Source organism: Paroedura picta, chromosome 4, assembly GCF_049243985.1.
Source record: "Paroedura picta isolate Pp20150507F chromosome 4, Ppicta_v3.0, whole genome shotgun sequence".
NCBI lineage: Eukaryota > Metazoa > Chordata > Lepidosauria > Squamata > Gekkonidae > Paroedura > Paroedura picta.
The window spans coordinates 13410017-13429711 of NC_135372.1; the positions used below are offsets into that span (position 1 = coordinate 13410017).

Here is a 19695-nt window from a genome sequence, read left to right on the forward strand (position 1 = left end):
GGGAAAGAACGTGCAGGAACCTGGTGTTTGTGGGGGTGGGGGTGGGGGGGGGAGATGCAACAGGAGGCCAAGGAAAGCTACATTCTGCACTGAGAGAAGGCCGGATTCTGTAACCCAGGCTTGATTTGCAGCCTTCCAGCTTGCATAATTTTGCCCATTGCGTAGGAAGGATGGGTGAGGAAGTCAGTCAGGCGAGACAGAAACAGTGGGTGTGTAATAACAAGCTCACTTATCGTTATTAGTACTCATAAAGGCAGGTTGCATCAGCCAGGGTTTTGTGACATCCCTGGAAGGGTTTCCCATATGGGTGGGAGTTAATTAATGTGACTGCATATGGTCATGTCGACCTACCCACCCCTCCCAAAATGGTCAGTGATGGGCCTGGAGTGGGGGGGGGAAGGGGCGGGGGCCCGGGTGGGCGTGTCCACAGCTCTGGTTCCCAACCATATTCTGCATGATTGAGCCACTTCTGGGGTTTCTTGAAGCCTGAAGAATGTTTCAGGGGTTTCTCAACAGTATAAAAGTTGAGAAAGGCTGGGCTAGAGGCACACTTCTTTCTCTGTTTGGGGGAGCTGCAGCTCTGACTTCACAGCATGATACGGAACGAAAAGTCCAGGGAACTAAAGGGTTAAGTGAAAGATATGGGATTTCTTCTGCAGCACATAGCTTGAAAATTGGGAATGTGTGGCTGTTCTTCCCTTCGAGATCCTTACTGCTGTAAGACAGTGCAAAAATGATCCAGTTCAATTCCTTTTCAGTCAGATTCTGCTCTCACTTGAATGGCCCAAGCTAGCCTGCCTTTGTCAGATCTCAGAAGCTCAGCTCGGTCAGCCTTGGGTCTTTCTTGGGTGGGAGATCCCCAAGGCAGACCAGGGCTATTATGCAGAGGCAGTAATGGGAACCTGTTCTGTTCATCTCTTGCCTTGAAAATCATAAGGCAGCCTTTTTCAACCTGTGGCCGTGGAGGAACCCCTGAAGTATTCTTCAGGCTTCGAGTAACCCCCAAAGTCATGCCAGCTGGCCACGCCCACGCCACACCTCCTGGAGTCACGTGTTTAGAGTGTGCATGGCATCACATGTGGTGGGAAGGCCCTAGTGTTAAGAGATTCTGGAGTAATATATTCAGTGAAATTCAAGATATAACAGAGGAAAAATTAATCCCCTCCGCTGCTTTTGCTCATCTTAATCTGTCTGAAAAACGGAATACGTGTCAGAATTACAACTCTTTAACAAGTTTCACGTTGGTAGTGGCTAGAATGGTAATTGCATGTAATTAGGGGGGGGAAAGCCAGAAATTTGGGAATAGAAAATTGGTGGCTTGAATATTGTATATTGTCCGTAAAGTGGACTAGGAGGCAGCTTGACTAATGTGTAGGAACAATGAAGCACGACAGAGTTTGAATAATATTTTAACTGGGATTTTATAATATGATGTGTGAAGCGTCTGTCACAAACCACCCCCAGGCTGCTTGCAGGAATGGGCGGTATTTAAAACTAATAAATAAATGTTGGTTCACAGTAGAATTGTTAGATTTGACTCCAGGACACTTTAGAGCAGGGGTAGTCAAAAAGTCAAAAGTAGTCAAAAGGTGACGCAGGGGCTCATGGGAATTGTAGTCCATAGACATCTGGAGGGCCGCCGTTTGACTACCCCTGCTTTAGAGCTTTCAAGAACCAGAGTTCCCTTTGTGAGGAGCCTTGGTCCCTAAGTTGATCTAACTCTCAAAGCTTCAGGCAGTGGATACAGGAGTTTCTGAATTCAGGGATGTCCACTGAAGGTGGATGTTTGAGTTTCCTTTTGCCAAACTTTTCCTCCTCTTTTTTCCCCCCTACAGCTGGTAAGTGAGAAGGTTGGAGGTGCCGAGGGAACCAAGCTAGACGATGACTTCAAAGAGATGGAAAAGGTGAGTTCCGGAAAACGTCCAAGAGAGTGTGCGTCGGCTTCACCAGTCCCTCAGCAACTGTGCCTGGTTGAGAGTGGTTCCTGTTAGGACAACGTAAGGCCACTGCTGGAGCAGACCAAAGAACTTTCTGGTCCAGCGTCCACTTTCCCACAGAAATCAGTCGGATGCCCCCGGAAGACCCACAAGCAGTCACAGGGACCAAAGCTTCCCTTCGCTCTGCCCCAGCATCACCAACCCACAGCTGGCATTCAGTGAGGCAGAGGCAGTATGCAGGGGTGGCCAAACTGTGCTTCAAATCTGTTTAAAGTTAAACATGTTAGAATTTTTTAAAAGATTTAAAAAAAGATTTAAACTTCCATCGGATTCAAAATACCACTCTGATTTTATTCTGGGTTGAGCGAGGGAGAAGATGCAGCCCTGGAGACTAGAAATTTGATGCTACGAATATCACTGGGCAGTCTAAAACCTGTATGAAATAAGAATACTTATTTACCCTGCTGCATATCTTAATGGCAGCGGCACAAAAGTTAGCAATGTAAACAGTTGTATGGTTCCTCCGTCACTTAGCAGCTGCTTTATCTTTTCCCTTAACGGCAGGCCTGAATATCTATCTGGAATAGGTTGGAATAATTTCCCTCAAATCATACTATAAAACGGGCAATATAGGAAGAAATGTTCTTGGGTTTCTACCTGTCCACTGTTACAAGGTCATGGTCTCTGTGGGAGAGGAACTTTCTTGTAATGACCTTCCAAAACAGCTGTGGACAGGGCAGAGCATATCTGGGAGCAGGGCACACCCACAGAATTCTGGGAGAGAGAGGGAAAATTCTCTCAAAGTTGCCGTCACCTCAGCCATTATTTTATAGCCTTCTACCATGCTTCCCACCATGTCTTTTTTTTTACAACTTGAAAAGCCCCCAAAAGCCATCCCCCAAGTGAGATGCACAAAGATGAGACATTATGCACCTCTTCACTGCGATTCTTGTTTTGGTCTCCATTTCTACAGAAAGTGGACCTTACCAGCAAAGCTGTCACAGAAGTCTTGGCCAGGACGACGGAATACCTCCAGCCCAATCCGGGTAAGTGCTGTGCTGTGCCCCAGTCAGTAGACAAGGGCACACAGGAGGAGGGGTGAATTCTTCTGAATAAAAAAGGAGGTGGACAAAATGGAGAGGGTGCAGAGGAGAGCCAGCTCTAGGATTCAGTGAGTCTAGTTCAGCAGTGAAATGAGCTGCCTCAGGAGGTGGGGAGCTCCCCCTCATTGGCTGTCTCTGAGCAGCAGCAGGACAGATCCTTATCCGGGATGCTTGAGGCTGATCCTGCATTGAACAGGAGGTGGGACTAGATGGCCTGTGTGGCCTCTTCCCACTCTAAGATTCTATGAGTCTAGTTCAGCAGGGGAATGGGCTGCCTCAGGAGGTGGGGAGCTCCCCCTCACTGGCACTCATCAAGCAGCAGCTGGACAAAGACTGATCCTGGATGCTTGAGGCTGATCCTTCACTGAGCAGGGGGTGGGACTAGATGGCCTGTGTGGCCCCTTCCCACTCTAGGATTCTCTGAATCTAGTTCAGCAGAGGAATGGGCTGCCTAAGGAGGTGGGGAGCTCCCCCTCACTGACAGTCTTCAAGCAACTGCAAGAAAAAAGTGGACGATCCCAAAAATACAACAAGAGGGGGAAAAAAGAATCCGTCTAATGGTTTAATCAAGTAACATTCAAATTATAAGAGTCTCTGTTCTCTTTATTATAATTTCCACCTGGACTCAGCCAAAACGGTGTCTAGATAATTTTTCAGTTCTTTCCTCAGTGGCAATAATGAGTCCTCCACAAAGTGGAATTAATATATTCAGTGTATTCACTCTCAAGGTACCTTGTCTCTTTTTTGAAATATACTGTACCGTATTTGCCGGCGTATAAGACGACCCCCCAACATTTCCACTCAAAATATAGAGTTTGTTACATTACATTACAGTACTATGGGCCACTATGGGCAGCTCTGTCTATCCCAACTGAAGTGCACCCGGCTTATAGGACAACCCCCCCACTTGGAGGCATGTTTTTCAGGGGGGGAAAGTCTTATACGCCAGCAAATACTGTAATTAAGGTGAAAGATGCTCACATGGTACGGAGAGCCAAGGCTGTAAGCGTCTTAGTGATTCTGAGGTACTGGGTGAAATCTGAGGATGAGGCTCCGGAGTCACTTGGGAGGTATATTTTGCGCGAGAGGAGCAAAGCGGAGGAGAGGAGACCTGGGAAGGATCTTCAGTGGGAGGCGGAAGTCGGGTATTTTGCACGAAAGGAGCAAAGCGGAGGAGAGGAGGCCTGAGAAGGATCTTCAGTGGGAGGCGGAAGTCGGGTATTTTGCACGAGAGGAGCAAAGCGAAGGAGAGGAGACCTAGGAAGGATCTTCAGTGGGAGGCGGAAGTCGGGTATTTCGCACGAGAGGAGCAAAGAGGCGGAGAGGATACCTGGGAAGGATCATCAGTGGGAGGCGGAAGTCGGGTATTTTGCACGAGAGGAGCAAAGCGGAGGAGAGGAGACCTGGGAAGGATCATCAGTGGGAGGCGGAAGTCAGGTATTTTGCACGAGAGGAGCAAAGCGAAGGAGAGGAGACCTTGGAAGGATCTTCAGTGGGAGGCGGAAGTCGGGTATTTTGCACGAGAGGAGCAAAGCAAAGGAGAGGAGACCTGGGAAGGATCATCAGTGGGAAGCGGAAGTCGGGTATTTTGCACGAGAGGAGCAAAGCGAAGGAGAGGAGACCTTGGAAGGATCTTCAGTGGGAGGCGGAAGTCGGGTATTTTGCACGAGAGGAGCAAAGCAAAGGAGAGGATACCTGGGAAGGATCATCAGTGGGAAGCGGAAGTCGGGTATTTCGCACGAGAGGAGCAAAGCGAAGGAGAGGAGGCCTGAGAAGGATCTTCAGTGGGAGGCGGAAGTCGGGTATTTTGCACGAGAAGAGCAAAGAGGCGGAGAGGAGAACTGGGAAGGATCTTCAGTGGGAGGCGGAAGTCGGGTATTTTGCAGGAGAGGAGCAAAGAGGCGGAGAGGATACCTGGGAAGGATCATCAGTGGGAGGCGGAAGTCGGGTATTTTGCACGAGAGGAGCAAAGCGAAGGAGAGGAGACCTTGGAAGGATCATCAGTGGGAGGCGGAAGTCGGGTATTTTGCACGAGAGGAGCAAAGCGGAGGAGAGGAGACCTGGGATGGATCATCAGTGGGAGGCGGAAGTCGGGTATTTTGCACGAGAGGAGCAAAGCGAAGGAGAGGAGACCTTGGAAGGATCTTCAGTGGGAGGCGGAAGTCGGGTATTTTGCACGAGAGGAGCAAAGCAAAGGAGAGGATACCTGGGAAGGATCATCAGTGGGAGGCGGAAGTCGGGTATTTCGCACGAGAGGAGCAAAGCAGAGGAGAGGAGACCTGGGAAGGATCTTCAGTGGGAGGCGGAAGTCGGGTATTTCGCGCGAGAGGAGCAAAGCGGAGGAGAGGAGACCTGGGAAGGATCTTCAGTGGGGGGCGGAAGTTGGGTATTTTGCACAAGAGGAGCAAAGAGGCGGAGATGAGACCTGGGAAGGATCTTCAGTGGGAGGCGGAAGTCGGGTTTTTCGCACGAGATGAGCAAAGCGGAGGAGTGGATATGTGGGGGGGATCTTCAGTGGAAGGTGAAAGTCTCACAAGATGAGCAAAACAAAGCACAGGGAAATTTTTGCCCCATTATTTAAAAAAGGAACGCTTCCGAAATAGGATCACAAGCTGCAACTCACAGGAAAAGAAAAGCAAACAGGAAAATAGGGTTAAAACTTTTTAAAAAGTGACGCAAAATTAGTAGTTCACAGTAGGATCTACACAGAGCCTGGAACAGAGTGTTGGGCTTTGGGGAGGGACCTCAGAGGTATAACGCCATAGAGAGCCAGTTTGGTGTAGTGATTAGGAGTGAGGACTTCTAATCTGGCATGCCAGGTTCGATTCTGCACTCCCCCACCTGCAGCCAGCTGGGTGACCTTGTGCTCACCACAGCACTGATAAAGCTGTTCTGACCGAGCAGTAATATCAGGGCTCTCTCAGCCTCACCCACCTCACAGGGTGTCTGTTGTGGGGAGAGGAAAGGGAAGGCGACTGTAAGCCACTTTGAGACTCCTTCGGGTAGGGAAAAGCTGCATGTAAGAACCAACTCTTCTTCTTCTTCTTCTTCTTCTTCTTCTTCTTCTTCTTCTTCTTCTTCTTCTTCTTCTTCTTCTTCTTCTTCTTCTTCTTCTTCTCCTTCTCCTCCTTCTCCTTCTCCTTCTCCTTCTCCTTCTCCTTCTCCTTCTCCTTCTTCTTCTTCTTCCAGAACAGCCATTTTCTGCAGGGGGACTGACCTCTCTCCTGGTGATCAGTAGAAATAGTGGGAGATGTTCGAAATGTCACCTGGAGGTTGGCCTCCCAACTTGTGCCGCATCTCGGCTTCTGCTTTCAGAGGCAGAGCACTGGGCCAAAGGGACCTTTTGCCCTGAGCTGGCCTGGCAAGGCCATTTGCGTATTTTCCCATTTTTCTTGGAAGCAGCCCATTTTCCGCTTGCTGGTTGTCGGCATTCCTGAAAAGCGCGCTGCGAAGTTTAAATAGCAGCCAGACAAGAAGTTGGGAAATGTGTAGATCCTTTTTTTTTTTTTTTTTCCTGGCTGCCTTCATACTGAACTATTTTCTGCCTCCTTTCAGGGGGAGGGGGAAGCGTTCTCATTCCCGCTCTCTTTTTTTAATAAAGTGCATGGGACATTTCTAGGCAGCTAAGACAAATGGGGCGTTCTGGGTAAGCACGGCTGTCTTTTAAATCTAAGGACCGGGACTTGTTCCACCCTGAGCAAGGAGGTGAGGCGGAAACTCAAATGCAGGCCTGTTTCTTTTCCTACCAGCGTCCCGAGCCAAGCTGACGATGTTGAACACGGTCTCCAAGATCCGGGGACAGGTGAAGAACCCGGGCTACCCGCAGTCAGAAGGCCTCCTTGGCGAGTCCATGATCCGTTACGGCAAGGAGCTGGGGGACGAGTCGAATTTTGGTGAGCACACCTCTCAAGGAGCGGTTGAGTTCTGTCCTTCTATTGTTTTCTCAGCGTGTTTGGTATGTACCACATAAAACCCACTATGTTCTGTCCTGGCCGAGGATAATCCTGATAGATCAGAGATTCCCAACTAGGGTTCCAGCTAACCCTGAGATTATGCAGGAGCTCCCCAGGGGTTACGCGGCCTTTCTCAGAAGTTCGGATGGCCGGTGACATCAGTAGACATCACTCCTTCCCCTGTTGCTCCACAGGCCCGGACTCTTTCTCCACAATGGAAAAACGGCAAATGATCAATCAGTTGATTGGCTGGCTCCCACATTTCCTTCTGCACCCACTTTTCGGAAGGGGCATAACACCACTTCCAGGGTTCCTTGAAGCCTGAACACTATTCCAGGGGCTCCTCCACTCTCAAATGATTGGGAAAGGCTGATCTAGGAGGAGGTAGGAACTGCTTCAGGGCATCCTCCACAGTCAAAATGGTGAAGCAGGCTGCAGTAGATTCTTGCAGAGGGAAACTTGGTTCTCATGGAGGATGCTAGCGACACGGTTAGCCATTAGCTGAAGGGGCCATGGGGAGCTGTTCAGGGGCAGTCAACTCCTGAAAGCCAGTTTCTGAAGGACGAGCAAGGGAAGGCTCTTCTCTTTATGCTACGCTTATTTCTGGTTGACTCTTGTTGGAAATGACCCTTCGGTCTGAGCTGGCCAAGGTTGTCTGAGGTTTTTTTTCGTATGAAGATGGGCTTTGGGTTTAACCCGCACTCGGTTTCTTCTTTCCGCCTCTTCCTTCTCCTCCCACCCCCTGCCCATGAAGGTGACGCATTGCTTGATGCTGGAGAGTCCATGAAGCGCCTGGCCGAAGTGAAGGACTCCCTGGACATTGAAGTCAAGCAGAACTTCATTGACCCCCTTCAGAACTTGTGCGATAAGGACTTGAAAGAGATCCAGGTAACGTTGGCTTGGTGCCCCATCTGCATCTTTTCTGGTGCCTGTGGCTTTTCTCCTAGCCAGATTCCTGTTCCTGTTGGAGAGGACCTACAGTAAGGCTTTAAACTACATGTAGAATGGTAGTGGTTAGATCAGGGGTAGTCAAACTGCGGCCCTCCAGATGTCCATGGACTACAATTTCCATGAGCCCCTGCCAGAATTTGCTGGCAGGGGCTCATGGGAATTGTAGTCCATGGACATCTGGAGGGCCGCAGTTTGACTACCCCTGGGTTAGATAATCAGGGGCGGAGGGGAGAATCCACAGTCTGAGTCGTTCAGCAGTGAGATCAGCTGCCTAAGGAAGAGGTGAGCTCTGTAGCAGGGGCTAGACGGAAAGCAGCTGGACAGAGACTTCTCAGGGACAGGGATGGCCAAACCGTGGCTCTCCAGATGTCCATCTGAAAAAAACCAAGAATGATTTCATCAAGGTTCGCTCCAGAAAGCACAAAGTTAAGCACAAACAGCTCACCTGTTCAGAGAGCCCCTCTCTACAAGACCTATATAGAACATAATAATAAAACCATAGAGTTGGATGGGATCCTACAGGCCATCCAGCCCTACCCCTGCTCAATGTAGGATCAGCCTAAAGCATCCAGGATAAGGATCTGTCCACCCGCTGCTTGAAAACTGCCAGTGAGGAGGAGCTCACCACTTCCTTAGGCAGCCCATCCCACTGCTGAACTACATAATAGCTAACATCACCTCAAATCAGGATTCAGCATATTCTTTTGTTTGCGCACCGTAGAAATGACTCAAGTCCTTCAAGCTGGCATAGGCTCATGGGAATGGCCACTGTATGGCCACCCCTGCTTCAGGCTGATCCTGCATTGAACAGGGAGTCAGACTAGATGGCCTGTACAGGTCCTTCCAACTCTGTTTGATTGGCCGTGCAGATTTTTCAAAAGCTTTGGATGATATCAGCTACCACCACAGCACCACAGTTCGCTGTGTGACTGCATGTAAGTTGGAGCAACTATTTTGCAGCTGGCGCCACCTCCTGTGGCAGCCGTTTCATGCATCTGCTCACTACGCTGTATCCAAAGGGGCCTGAGTGTTCTAAAAGGTTGAGGATTCCTGGTTTAGAGACTTAGAGGGTATCAGCTTCGATGAGTGAGGGACAGCAGCATGGTCCTGTGGTGGCACCAGGCCCCTTCAGGTTGCTTGCTGGGTAACACAGGAAACCCTTCCTCTAGTCAGAGCAGTTCCTCCTTGAAACAAGCTTCCTAGGGAGGTGGTGGGTTCTCCTTTTTTGGAAGTTTTTAGACAGAGGCTAGAGAGCCAACAGAAATGCCGATTCTGTGAACTGTGAGTGGGTGTGCAGAATGGATTGTGTCTGAGCTTGGCTCTTGTGGCCTTTCCCTGCGTGCTCTGGGAACTGCCAATTGCCATTTTGGGATTGGAAGGTGAATTTCCTCCAGGCCAGACTGGCCAGGAATTCTGGTTGGCTGGGGGTCATCATTTGGGCATGGAATTGGGGTCCCAGTGGGTGGGAAGGTCGTTGTGAATTTCCTGCATTCTGCAGGGGGGTGGACTAGATGACCCTGGAGGTCCCTTCCAACACCTTGATTCTATGATAAGGCAACATTTTCTCTGAATAACCACATCCCTGGCCAGCAGGTAGGTTTGCCAGAGGGCTGCTCTGGTGATCATCTTCTCTCAGCATAGTCAGCACGTTCTGTATCCCCATTCTTGCAGTTGTCCAGTTGACGGAGAGGCAGGGCTGATTGTAGGCCGGGGGCTTCTAGTTGCTGACCCGGATGCATTTCAGGGCTCCTCTTCTCAGTTCTGTTTTCTGGGCTCCTTCAGCATTGAGGGAAGCATTGTCACTCCTGTAGCCAGGGATGGCACAGATCCGTGCATGCCCCCAAATGCCTCTGCAGGTCAGGGCACTGGTTGCCACACCTGCGGTTGGAAAAGTGGAAGTACGACCAGAAATAAACTTTGACTCCCCCTTTTGCTCCCCCCCCCCAGTACTTTGCTTAAAGGTAAAGGTATCCCCTGTGCAAGCACCGAGTCATGTCTGGCCCTTGGGGTGACGCCCTCTAGTGTTTTCATGGCAGACTCAATACGGGGTGGTTTGCCAGTGCCTTCCCCAGTCATTACCGTTTACCCCCCAGCAAGCTGGGTACTCCTTTTACCGACCTCGGAAGGATGGAAGGCTGAGTCAGCCTTGAGCCGGCTGCTGGGATTGAACTCCCAGCCTCATGGGCAAAGCTTTCAGACGGCTGCCTTACCACTCTGCGCCACAAGAGGCTCTGTACTTTGCTTAGGAAAAAGCAAAACAGAAGCTCTGTGCAGATCGCGTGCATCAGCGACAGCCCTCATTCAGAGGGCATTTAACCCACCAATATCTTATCTAGGGTGAAGGGAAGAATCTCCACTTCCCTTTGGGCCTGGTCCCTTCCCAGGACTTTGTAAGCCCTTTATAAGACTCTTCTACTACGCCCCACAACATCCCAAGGGTAACTGAGAACCACTGGGGCGGAACCTGGGTGGGGGGAGGGCTGTTCTGTCGAATTGACTGGCAGTAGATTCCAAAAAGAAAAAGAGAGATGCTAACACTGTTGGGTTTTGAGTTTGGAATGCAGATGGATTCCCCTGCCACGCACACCCCACCTAGCCACCTGCACACCTCAGAGAGCCAACGCTGGGCTTTGCATTTTGATCTCTATAATCAAGACTGGCAGGGTCCCCCCCCCCTGCTGATCTCCTGGCCATTGACAGGTGGCCTGTGCCAATCCACATACCAGGCATTGAGGGCACAGGCCCCCTGTAGGGCCACAGACATTGAGGGAGGGGGGAGATTACAGTTTTGGTCCTGAGTTTCAGGGCCCACCATCATCTTCCTTGGGCTCCGGTTCTCCCGCATGTATTCCAGCTGTTGCTGACCTTCGCTCTTTCTCCCCAGCACCACCTGAAGAAGCTAGAGGGCCGTCGCCTAGATTTCGACTACAAGAAGAAGCGCCAAGGGAAGATCCCTGATGAGGAACTGCGGCAAGCCCTGGAAAAGTTCGAGGAGTCCAAGGAGATCGCAGAGACGAGCATGCACAACCTCCTGGAGACTGACGTGAGCATGCCCGCAGAGCCCGTGCTCCCCATGCCCCACGGTTGCCCCTCCGGCTGGGACATAGGGCAAGCTCGTTGGGGGACGGCTGAGGTTACAGGAGTGGGGTTGTGGCTTGATTGTTTGCTTAGGACCTGGGTTCAGATCCTACCCCTCCTGGGTCCGTAAAGTTCACTGGTTGTGTTGGGGCCAGTTATCCACGCAGCATAAATAATTGGTTTCACAAAAGTGTCAAATGGGGAACGAGCCACACATGCCAGTCTGAGCTTACGGAAAGAAAACATGTCCCCAGTGGATAACTGTGTGAGCTGAAATGTCCCTGGTTCACAGGTGGCCTTAGCTGTGAAGCCACCAGGTGGTCCTTTGGACCTCTAAATCTGCAATTATTGGGGGAAGGGGATCAATCAAAATGGCCTCCCTTGCAGGGATGTTGCATTGCTTACTTTGAGAATGTAGGTTGCTGCTCCTCATGGAATGAGAACTTCCAGGGTCCTTGGATAACTTCTGTGCACTGCTGGTTGTAGAGTTCGGACTGTCTTTGGCAGGTCTGGGACCAGCATACCTGCAGGGCTGCTTTTTCCCTTATAATCCCCCCAGAGATCCTCAAAACCAGGTTTGCTGGAGGTCCCCAGCCTGAAAGAGGCAACGTTGGCAGAATGAATTCTCGGCCTGGCAGAATGAGCTCCCAGAAGAGATTTGGGCCCTGCAGAACCTAAATCAGTTCCATAGGGCCTGCAAAATGGAGGTGTTCCGCCAGGCTTGCAGGCGAGGCCAAAAATAACGCCCACCATGGAAGCCTGGCCTCACCACTGCGGGGGGGGGGGGGGAGGGAGAAGGAAGTGGGAGATGCATTCCTACAAATCCGCAAAATTTGGGATTTTCAAAACCTGAACATGTTTTTAAATTTTTAATCTTTGTATATGTTGTTACCCAGCTTGAGCTGCTGCTTTTATTGTTATTATCATCATTATGGTTTGCTGTTTTGCACGTGCACGGTGGGTCACGCATGACTTGTTTAATTGAATACCCGCCTCTTCTTTGTGGGTCTTTTTCACAAAGTGGAAAGGTGGGAGGTCAAAATGCGAAGTCATATTACCAGCAGGTATGATTAACAGCGGGTAGGAAGCCGGGCCATCCTTGCAGGCAGACTACTGGCTGCTTTCGCTCCTTCCTTCGCTGTTTTACAGAGCCTGTTTTGAGAAGCGGTTTGTAAATAGTCCTGACCTGCAGCGCCGACGGGTCTGGGGGTGACGGACAGTATCGGTTTTCCCGAATGCATTCAAAGCACTTGCAGTAAAAACTGAAAAATCAAAACAAACCGTTGCTAAACACAGTCATGGGACAGAAGCAATATAAGAACATAAGAGAAGCCAGATTGGATCAGGCCAGCGGCCCACCCAGTCCAACACTGTATGCCACACAGTGGCCAAGACCCTGGTGCCATCAGGAGGTCCATCAACAGGACCAGAACTCCTAAAGCCCTCCCATTCTCCCCCCCCCGCCCCCGCAAGCACCAACAATACAGAATATCACTGCCCTAGATAGACTGTTCCCTCTGTACCTTGTGCTAATAGAAGAAGAAGAAGAAGAGTTGGTTCTTATATGCCGCTTTTCCCTACCCGAAGGAGGCTCAAAGCGGCTTACAGTCGCCTTCCCATTCCTCTCCCCACAACAGACACCCTGTGAGGTAGGTGAGGCTGAGAGAGCACTGATATCACTGCTCGGTCAGAACAATTTTATCAGTGCCGTGGCGAGCCCAAGGTCACCCAGCTGGTTGCATGTGGGGGAGCGCAGAATCGAACCTGGCATGCCAGATTACAAGTCCGCACTCCTAACCACTACACCAAACTGGCTCCAAACACCAAATAGCCACTTATGGACCTCTGCTCCAGATGTTGAACCTGTCCACACTTGAAGCTGTCTATACTGTAGCTGCCACCACTTCCTGTAGCAGTGAATTCCACGTGCCCATCACTCTTTGGGCGAAGAATTATTTGCTTGTATCCGTTCCTACCCTACTACTCATTCCTTTCACCCTCGGGCCCATGAGTTTTTGCATTGTGAAAAAGGGAGGAAGTTTCTTCTTTCTCTCTATCCCATGCATAATTTTGTAAACCTCCACATAACCTCTGTATATTGTAAAACTATACAAGTGGCAGTATTTGGTTAGCAAGAGCCTAAGGAAATAAGTTGAATCTTTCTTTGCTTCCTGAAAGAAAGCAACCAGAGTGCCCATGGGAGTCCACTGGGTCAGGGGTGGTCAACCTGTGGTCCTCCAGATGTCCACGGACTACAATTCCCATGAGCTCATGGGAATTATAGTTCATGAACATCTGGAGGACCACAAGTTGACTACACCTGCACTGGGGAACAGATCACTTTTACACAACCAGTGTTTTTCAAGAGTATGAGCTAGCCCTGCACTTGGTGCAGCCCCCCACCACACTGGATGGGGTTTTAACCCAACTTGTTGGCTTTAACTTTTTCTTGCAGATCGAGCAGGTGAGCCAGCTCTCGGCCCTGGTGGAAGCTCAGCTCGTCTACCACAAGCAGGCAGTGCAGATCCTGGACGAGCTCACGGATAAGCTCAAGCGCAGGCAAGTGTGTGTGTGGGGGGGCTGCTTTGATTTTCGGCATAGCAATAAAACGTAAGAGAATAGATGCTTTCGAGTTATGGTGTTGGAGACGAATGCTGCGAATCCCATGGACAGCCAAAGTTAGTTCTAGAGAGGAGCAAACCAACTATGTCGTTAGAAGGCGAGGTATTACGGCTAAAGCTCACTTGCTTTGGACACATCATGCGCTCAAACTCGCTAGAAAAGGCATTAATGCTCGGCGTGGTCAGCAGCAAAAGGATCTGCTGCCAAAGGATCTGCTGGCTCGACACGATCAAAGCCGACACAGGGATGACCATGAGCCAACTAAAAGAAGCAGCCAGAGACAGGGGCGCATGGCGAAGACTTTCCTATAGAATCACCGAGAGTCGGACACGACTGAATGGATGACATCATCATCATCATCGCTTAGCAAAGCATGCATAAGCCAGCTGAGCCAATCCCATGGTGACTGTGGAGGATCCATATTTGACCCGTCCTCCAGCAGCTTCGTTGGCTACTGGTTGAATTCCGGGTCAAGTTCAAGGTTCTGGTCTTAGCCTTCAAGGCCATATGCAGTCTGGGTCCTGCTTATCTGATGGGCTGCCTCTCCCTGTATACCCACCAAAGAACATTGTTGATTAGGAATGTGTTGGTGGTCCCTGGCCCTCAAGAAGTGCACAAGGCCTTGGCCCCAGGCCCATGGAATATGCTGCCAGCCAAAGCTCAGACTTTGACGGAAGTGTCAGAGTTCCACGACACCTGCAAAACTTCACTCTTCCGCCAGGTGGGGGCCCCTTACCAGAGATACTGGCCAAAAGAGATAGAAACAAGGCCCAAGAAGTTGAATACAAATGAAGCACTTATCTGCTTTATCTTTTCTGGGTTTTTTAAATATTGTTTTTACCGTTGTATCAGAATTTTGTCTAACCAATCAGTCATCTTAGGTAAGTCCAGCTGCTTCCATCGGAATACATGGGAAATTTAATCTCCAGCATCTTCTCCAAAATGGCATGAGCACCGGTCCAAATTAATTCTCTCACGTCACCATCACCTAGGATAAAAAGAGCCCATTGGTTCACAATTTCTCCAACAATGGCCATCATGTTCATACGCCATTCTACTAATTCCTTTAGGTATTACATACCATCAATAAAACATTTCATTCCAATTTTCTTCCAGAGCTTGACATTTCTTAGGTTTGACATGTCCCCCTCACCCATAATTGTTGCCATTCACCAAGGGAAACACTGTGATTCAGGTTTTTTGCATCCACTTCACCGTACAATTTTTGATCTGCTCACTCTCAGATTTTTATAACCACATATATTTGACCTCGCACAGGAGGTTTATTTTGTACCACCATCATTTCAAATTCTGTCGCAGCATCTTCTGAGGTCGGGATGGTTTATAATTCAGATTCCCATGTCGATGTTGCTTTGCAAAGCTGATTCTTTCCACTGACACCTGCTTCCTCTCCCGCAGGGTGATGGAGGCATCTTCTCGCCCCAGGCGGGAGTATAAGCCAAAGCCCCGAGAGTCGTATGAATTCGGAGAGTCCGACCAATCCAACGGAGGCTTTTCCTGCAACCCTACCCCCAAAGTCACAAGTAAGGATGGCTCAGGAGCATAGTTGGTTTCATAATGCGGATTGTGGGGAGGGGGGCGGTCTGAACAGTGCCCCTAAAGGACTGGCCTGCAGCCTGTGTCAGAGCCTAAAGAACAGGCATGCCAAAGATGCCTCCACGAGTAGGTTGGACCGATAAAGTACTGTAGATGTCAGTCGTAAGTTTAGGGAAGGGCTGGTGGACGGAGGATTTTGGACCCAACACTAGAGAGGGCACCTGTGCCATCTGGACAGAGTTCCACTATTTGTAGCAGCTTCCCCCCCCCCCCCCAATTTCAGGCTGTCCCGCCCTGAGTGCCTCCTCCTCCTCCAACTGACTTGCCTGTCTGTCCAGCGACCAGTCGGTCACCTTCCACCCCCACCCCTGACCACCCCCTCCCCCTTCCACTTCCCTCTGAGGCTCGGAGGCCGCAGATCCCTGCTGTGTGAGACCTGCCCTTGCTGATGAGTTCCCTAACAGCTGCCTGCAGCCTTTCCAGGTCCTGGCAGAGAGGGAGGCTGTTCTAAGAGATCTTCCACCCCACGCCTCATAATCTAGCATCCGTTGTATCCCTGAATGCAATGGGCTTGGCCCCTAGCTAGTTATAGGGGGGATTCTTTTATCTGAAATGACAGTCTATTTGTGGTATGGGGCTCGTGGCCTGGGACATAGGGCCCTGGCAAAGTTAACCTGCCCTCTTCCCAGTATGGGAGCCTTGCACATTGACACATTCCAGGGGAATTTGCAGCTGTTGTGGCTCAGCAGTCAAGCTCCTGCTTTGCATGCAAAAGACACCCCCCCCCCCCAGTTCAATCCACAGTATCTCCCGATTAAGGATCTCAGATTGCAGAAACCAAAACACATTTCCTCACTGCGACCTTTGGGGACCTGTTGCCAGGCAGAGCAGCTGGGCCACAAAGGGCAAGGGGACGATGCTGTGGGGCACAAGAAAGTTTCTTTTCTTGACAGTCATTTTTGGCCCCTGAAGCATACTGGAAGAGGTGAGGGAAGGGATGCAAAGATACCCCTTGTTTGAACTGAGCACCAGCAGACCAGTTCTCCAAGGCTGAGGATTTTCGGCCAGACCTGATTGCTGCTTCTACCCAGCAGCCAATCTGGCCTGTAGGAAATTTTCCTCCCGATCTCAAAGTGACGATCGGCATTTCCCTGGGCATGCAGGAAAGGGCCACAAGAGCCAAGCTCAGACACAGCCCCTTCTGCCCACCCACTCACCATCTGCCTAAGTTCACAGAATCAGCATTTCTGTCCAATGGCTCTCTAGCCTCTGCATAAAGACTGAGAACCCACCACCTCCTGAGGAAGCCTGTTCCACTGAGGAACCACTCTAACTTTCAGGAATGTCTTCCATATATTTAGCCAAATATTCTTTTGAATTAATTTCAAACCATTGGTTCTGATCTGACCCTCAGTTCAGATGGGAAGGGGGGATGAATTTCAGCTCACACCCCCAGCTCTGAGGTAGAATCAAGATTTAAATAGCAAAAAATAAATTAAAAATCAGAATCGCAGAGAGCTGGAAGAGACCACCTAGGGCCATCCAGTCCTACCCCTCTTGGGGACTTTAAAAAGGTGCTCATCCAATGTCCTCCCAAAAACCTCAAAGACAGGAGACTCCACCACCCTCCAAGGCAGCCTATTCCATCAACAAACAGCCCTCACCGTCAGAAAATGCTTCCTAATATTTAAGGGGAACCTCTTTACAATTTAAGAACATTTGCTGGGGCTACTTTAAAAAATTGTCATAACATGGTGGGGAGGGAGATTTTGCCCTTCATTTTCCCTGCAGCATTTGCAGATATAGGTCCTGAAAGGCTAGAAAGCCACATTTATGCATCTGTCACCTCTGGGGGCTGTTCCAAGTGGGGGGCAGGGAGTTCCCTTTCTCCCTTCCTTTTTATGCCGCCCCATTTCCTGTGCCGTACCACACCTGCCGTGGGGGTCCCTAATGCTACTCCACATGACTCCTAACTAACTGACCTCCACCCTGCCTCTCTCCCTGTTATGTCTTGTCAAGATTGGTTTACTTAAATGTTGTCTTTTTAAAAAAATAAAAGCATGTCTGTCTTTATTTTTCTTTTGAAAGCAGCTTCCTCCTCTTTCCGATCCGAAAAACCATCCCGGACCCCCAGCCGGAATTTTTGTGAGTTCCTTCCCCTGCCTTGACTCCTTTTCCGCACCCTGGCATGCACCACTGGCTCTCCCCTTTCTCCCCTTCCCTCTTCCACCCTTTTCCTTAAGCTAATAGTTTATGTTGCTAGATTTTCTTTTGCTGTTATTAACTTTTTAAGTTCCAGGAAGACCCGTGCTTGTATAGGCTCTTGTGTGTGGGCTTTTTTTTCTGTGCATTCATGCATGAACGCCTGTAGATTTAAGCATCCAGTTAATCTTTGGACCTTTTAAAAGAAGGTTTTCTATAGCAATTGGACTTGAAGAAATTAGATCATGCCGGTGGTGATCTCAGAATCCTGGGGCCAAATACTGGTGACCAAAAGAAGCAGAGTCAGTTTTGAAGAACCTTTGTCTTGGCACAGATTCCCTTAAGGCAGCATGAAGGTGTTAGAATTCAAGGCCATGCCATGTGGTGGTAGAAAATGCCATCGAGTGGCATCAGACTTGTGATAACCCCAGAAGGGTTGTCAAGGCAAGAAACTGCATCATAGAATCAGAGAGCTGGAAGGGGCCATCTAGTCCAGCCCCCTGCTCAATGCATCCAGGATAAGTATCTGTCCAGCTGCTGCTTGAGGACTGCCAATGAGGGGGAGCTCACCACCTCCTTAGGCAGTTTCTGAGATCTGAGGATCCAAGGGGACAGTGTACTCGATTGCTTTCTGTTGTCAGAACTTCTAATACCGAGAAATCCAGCATGGAAGAGAAAATAGTTCTCTGGTCTACTACCTTTCTATATACTGAGACTCTCCCCCCCGTCTCCCGCTTATATCATCATATGATCTGGGATTGAGAGTCCAGTCTTAAAGTTTTATGTCCTTCTAAGTCCACTGTAACTGTGCCAGGGGTCACACTCGGACTGACTTGAGGGAATTGCCCATGACTATGTACTAAACCTTACCCCACATGGATACTCGGTCCTCTACTGGTTTCGGGTAACCCAGCTAGCTGTACGTGGAAGAGGAGCGGGGAATCAAACCCAGCTCTCTGGAATAGAAGTCAGTGCTCCTAACTACTATACCAAGCGGGTTCTCAGGAGAAATAAAAGCTCTGTTTTAATTTTAAACACCCCCTCCACCTGTCTGGCTGTAGATGTGGTTAGGGGTAGTCAAACTGCGGCCCTCCAGAAGTCCATGGACGATAGTTCCCATGAGCCCCTGCCAGCATTCGCTGGCATTTACAGACAGGGGGTTATGGGAATTGTAGTCCATGGACATCTGGAGGGTTGCAGTTTGACTACCCCGAGTCAACACAACGAAACAACAGCCAGCGTTGGTATCTTGGAGAAGCATTCTCTGCCCCAATTTCTGCTCTGTAAATTTCTGCCTCTTGTGGCGCAGAGTGGTAAGGCAGCGACATGCTGTCTGAAGCTGTCTGCCCATGAGGTTGGGAGTTCAATCCTTGCAGCCGGCTCAAGGTTGACTCAGCCTTCCATCCTTCCGAGGTCGGTAAAGATGTGAAGGCTCGGGGGGGGGGGGCACACACCTGTTTGTCTTTACCAGACCTCCCCTTAGAGGTCTCTGGAGAACTGCCCAATGCAGTCAATCATGACCAGACAACTGTTTAATGGTCATGTTTTGAAAATGTTTTAAGGCTGTTTTAATGTTAAGAGCCTCTTGTGGCACAGAGTGGTAAGGCAGCAGACATGCAGTCTGAAAGCTCTGCCCATGAGGCTGGGAGTTCAATCCCAGCAGCCAGCTCAAGGTTGACTCAGCCTTCCATCCTTCCGAGGTCGCTAAAATGAGTACCCAGCTTGCTGGGGGGTAAACGGTAATGACTGGGGAAGGCACTGGCAAACCACCCCGTAGAGTCTGCCAAGAAAACGCTGGAGGGCGTCACCCCAAGGGTCAGACATGACCCGGTGCTTGCACAGGGGATATCTTTACCTTTTTAAAATGGGAATAAAATGAACCAAGAGTTTGTGAAGGTGAACTGCTGTGAAGACCTTATTTGGCTTGACCTTATTCAAGCTTTCCGTACTTTCAAGATTGTTCCAGCACGCTGTCCTTTTATATAATGGTGTGTAATTAAGAGCAGCAGCCCATGACAATCCTTAATCATTGTTGTCATTGTTCATTTGTGCATCACCTTAGTCTCCAAAGGAGACCCCAGGGCGGCTCACATATCCACCCTCAGTCTGAGAAACGACGGAATAGTTAATTAATTAATTAATCACTCTCCTCCATTTTTATCCCCATGTGCATTTGGCTAGGCTGAGAGTGTCTCTGGAGCACCTAGCCAATTTCCATGGCAGAGTGGGATTTGAATTTGGGCCATAAAAAACAACGGCATTTCTGGTTCAGGCAGTGATGGGGCGGGGACC

At 49.8% G+C, this 19695-nt stretch overlaps 1 protein-coding gene across 5 annotated transcripts in view; it reads left to right on the forward strand.

Annotated features, from left to right (window-relative positions):
• Positions 1–19695, forward strand: part of SH3GL1 (SH3 domain containing GRB2 like 1, endophilin A2) — a 62934-nt gene that overhangs the window by 38323 nt on the left and 4916 nt on the right. For 3 of the 5 annotated variants that reach the window (XR_013229942.1, XM_077331977.1, XM_077331975.1), the window contains exons 3-10: positions 1836–1904; positions 2911–2983; positions 6790–6933; positions 7748–7881; positions 10829–10987; positions 13478–13581; positions 15064–15188; positions 17290–17346. Coding sequence is in view for 4 of the 5 variants with exons in the window: in XM_077331977.1 (XP_077188092.1) it covers positions 1836–1904; positions 2911–2983; positions 6790–6933; positions 7748–7881; positions 10829–10987; positions 13478–13581; positions 15064–15188; positions 17290–17346 (865 nt within the window). In the remaining variant the exon portion in view is untranslated. The remainder of the gene's footprint in view (positions 1–1835; positions 1905–2910; positions 2984–6789; positions 6934–7747; positions 7882–10828; positions 10988–13477; positions 13582–15063; positions 15189–17289; positions 17347–19695) is intronic. The other 2 variants (XM_077331978.1, XM_077331979.1) reach the window with 2 other exon arrangements.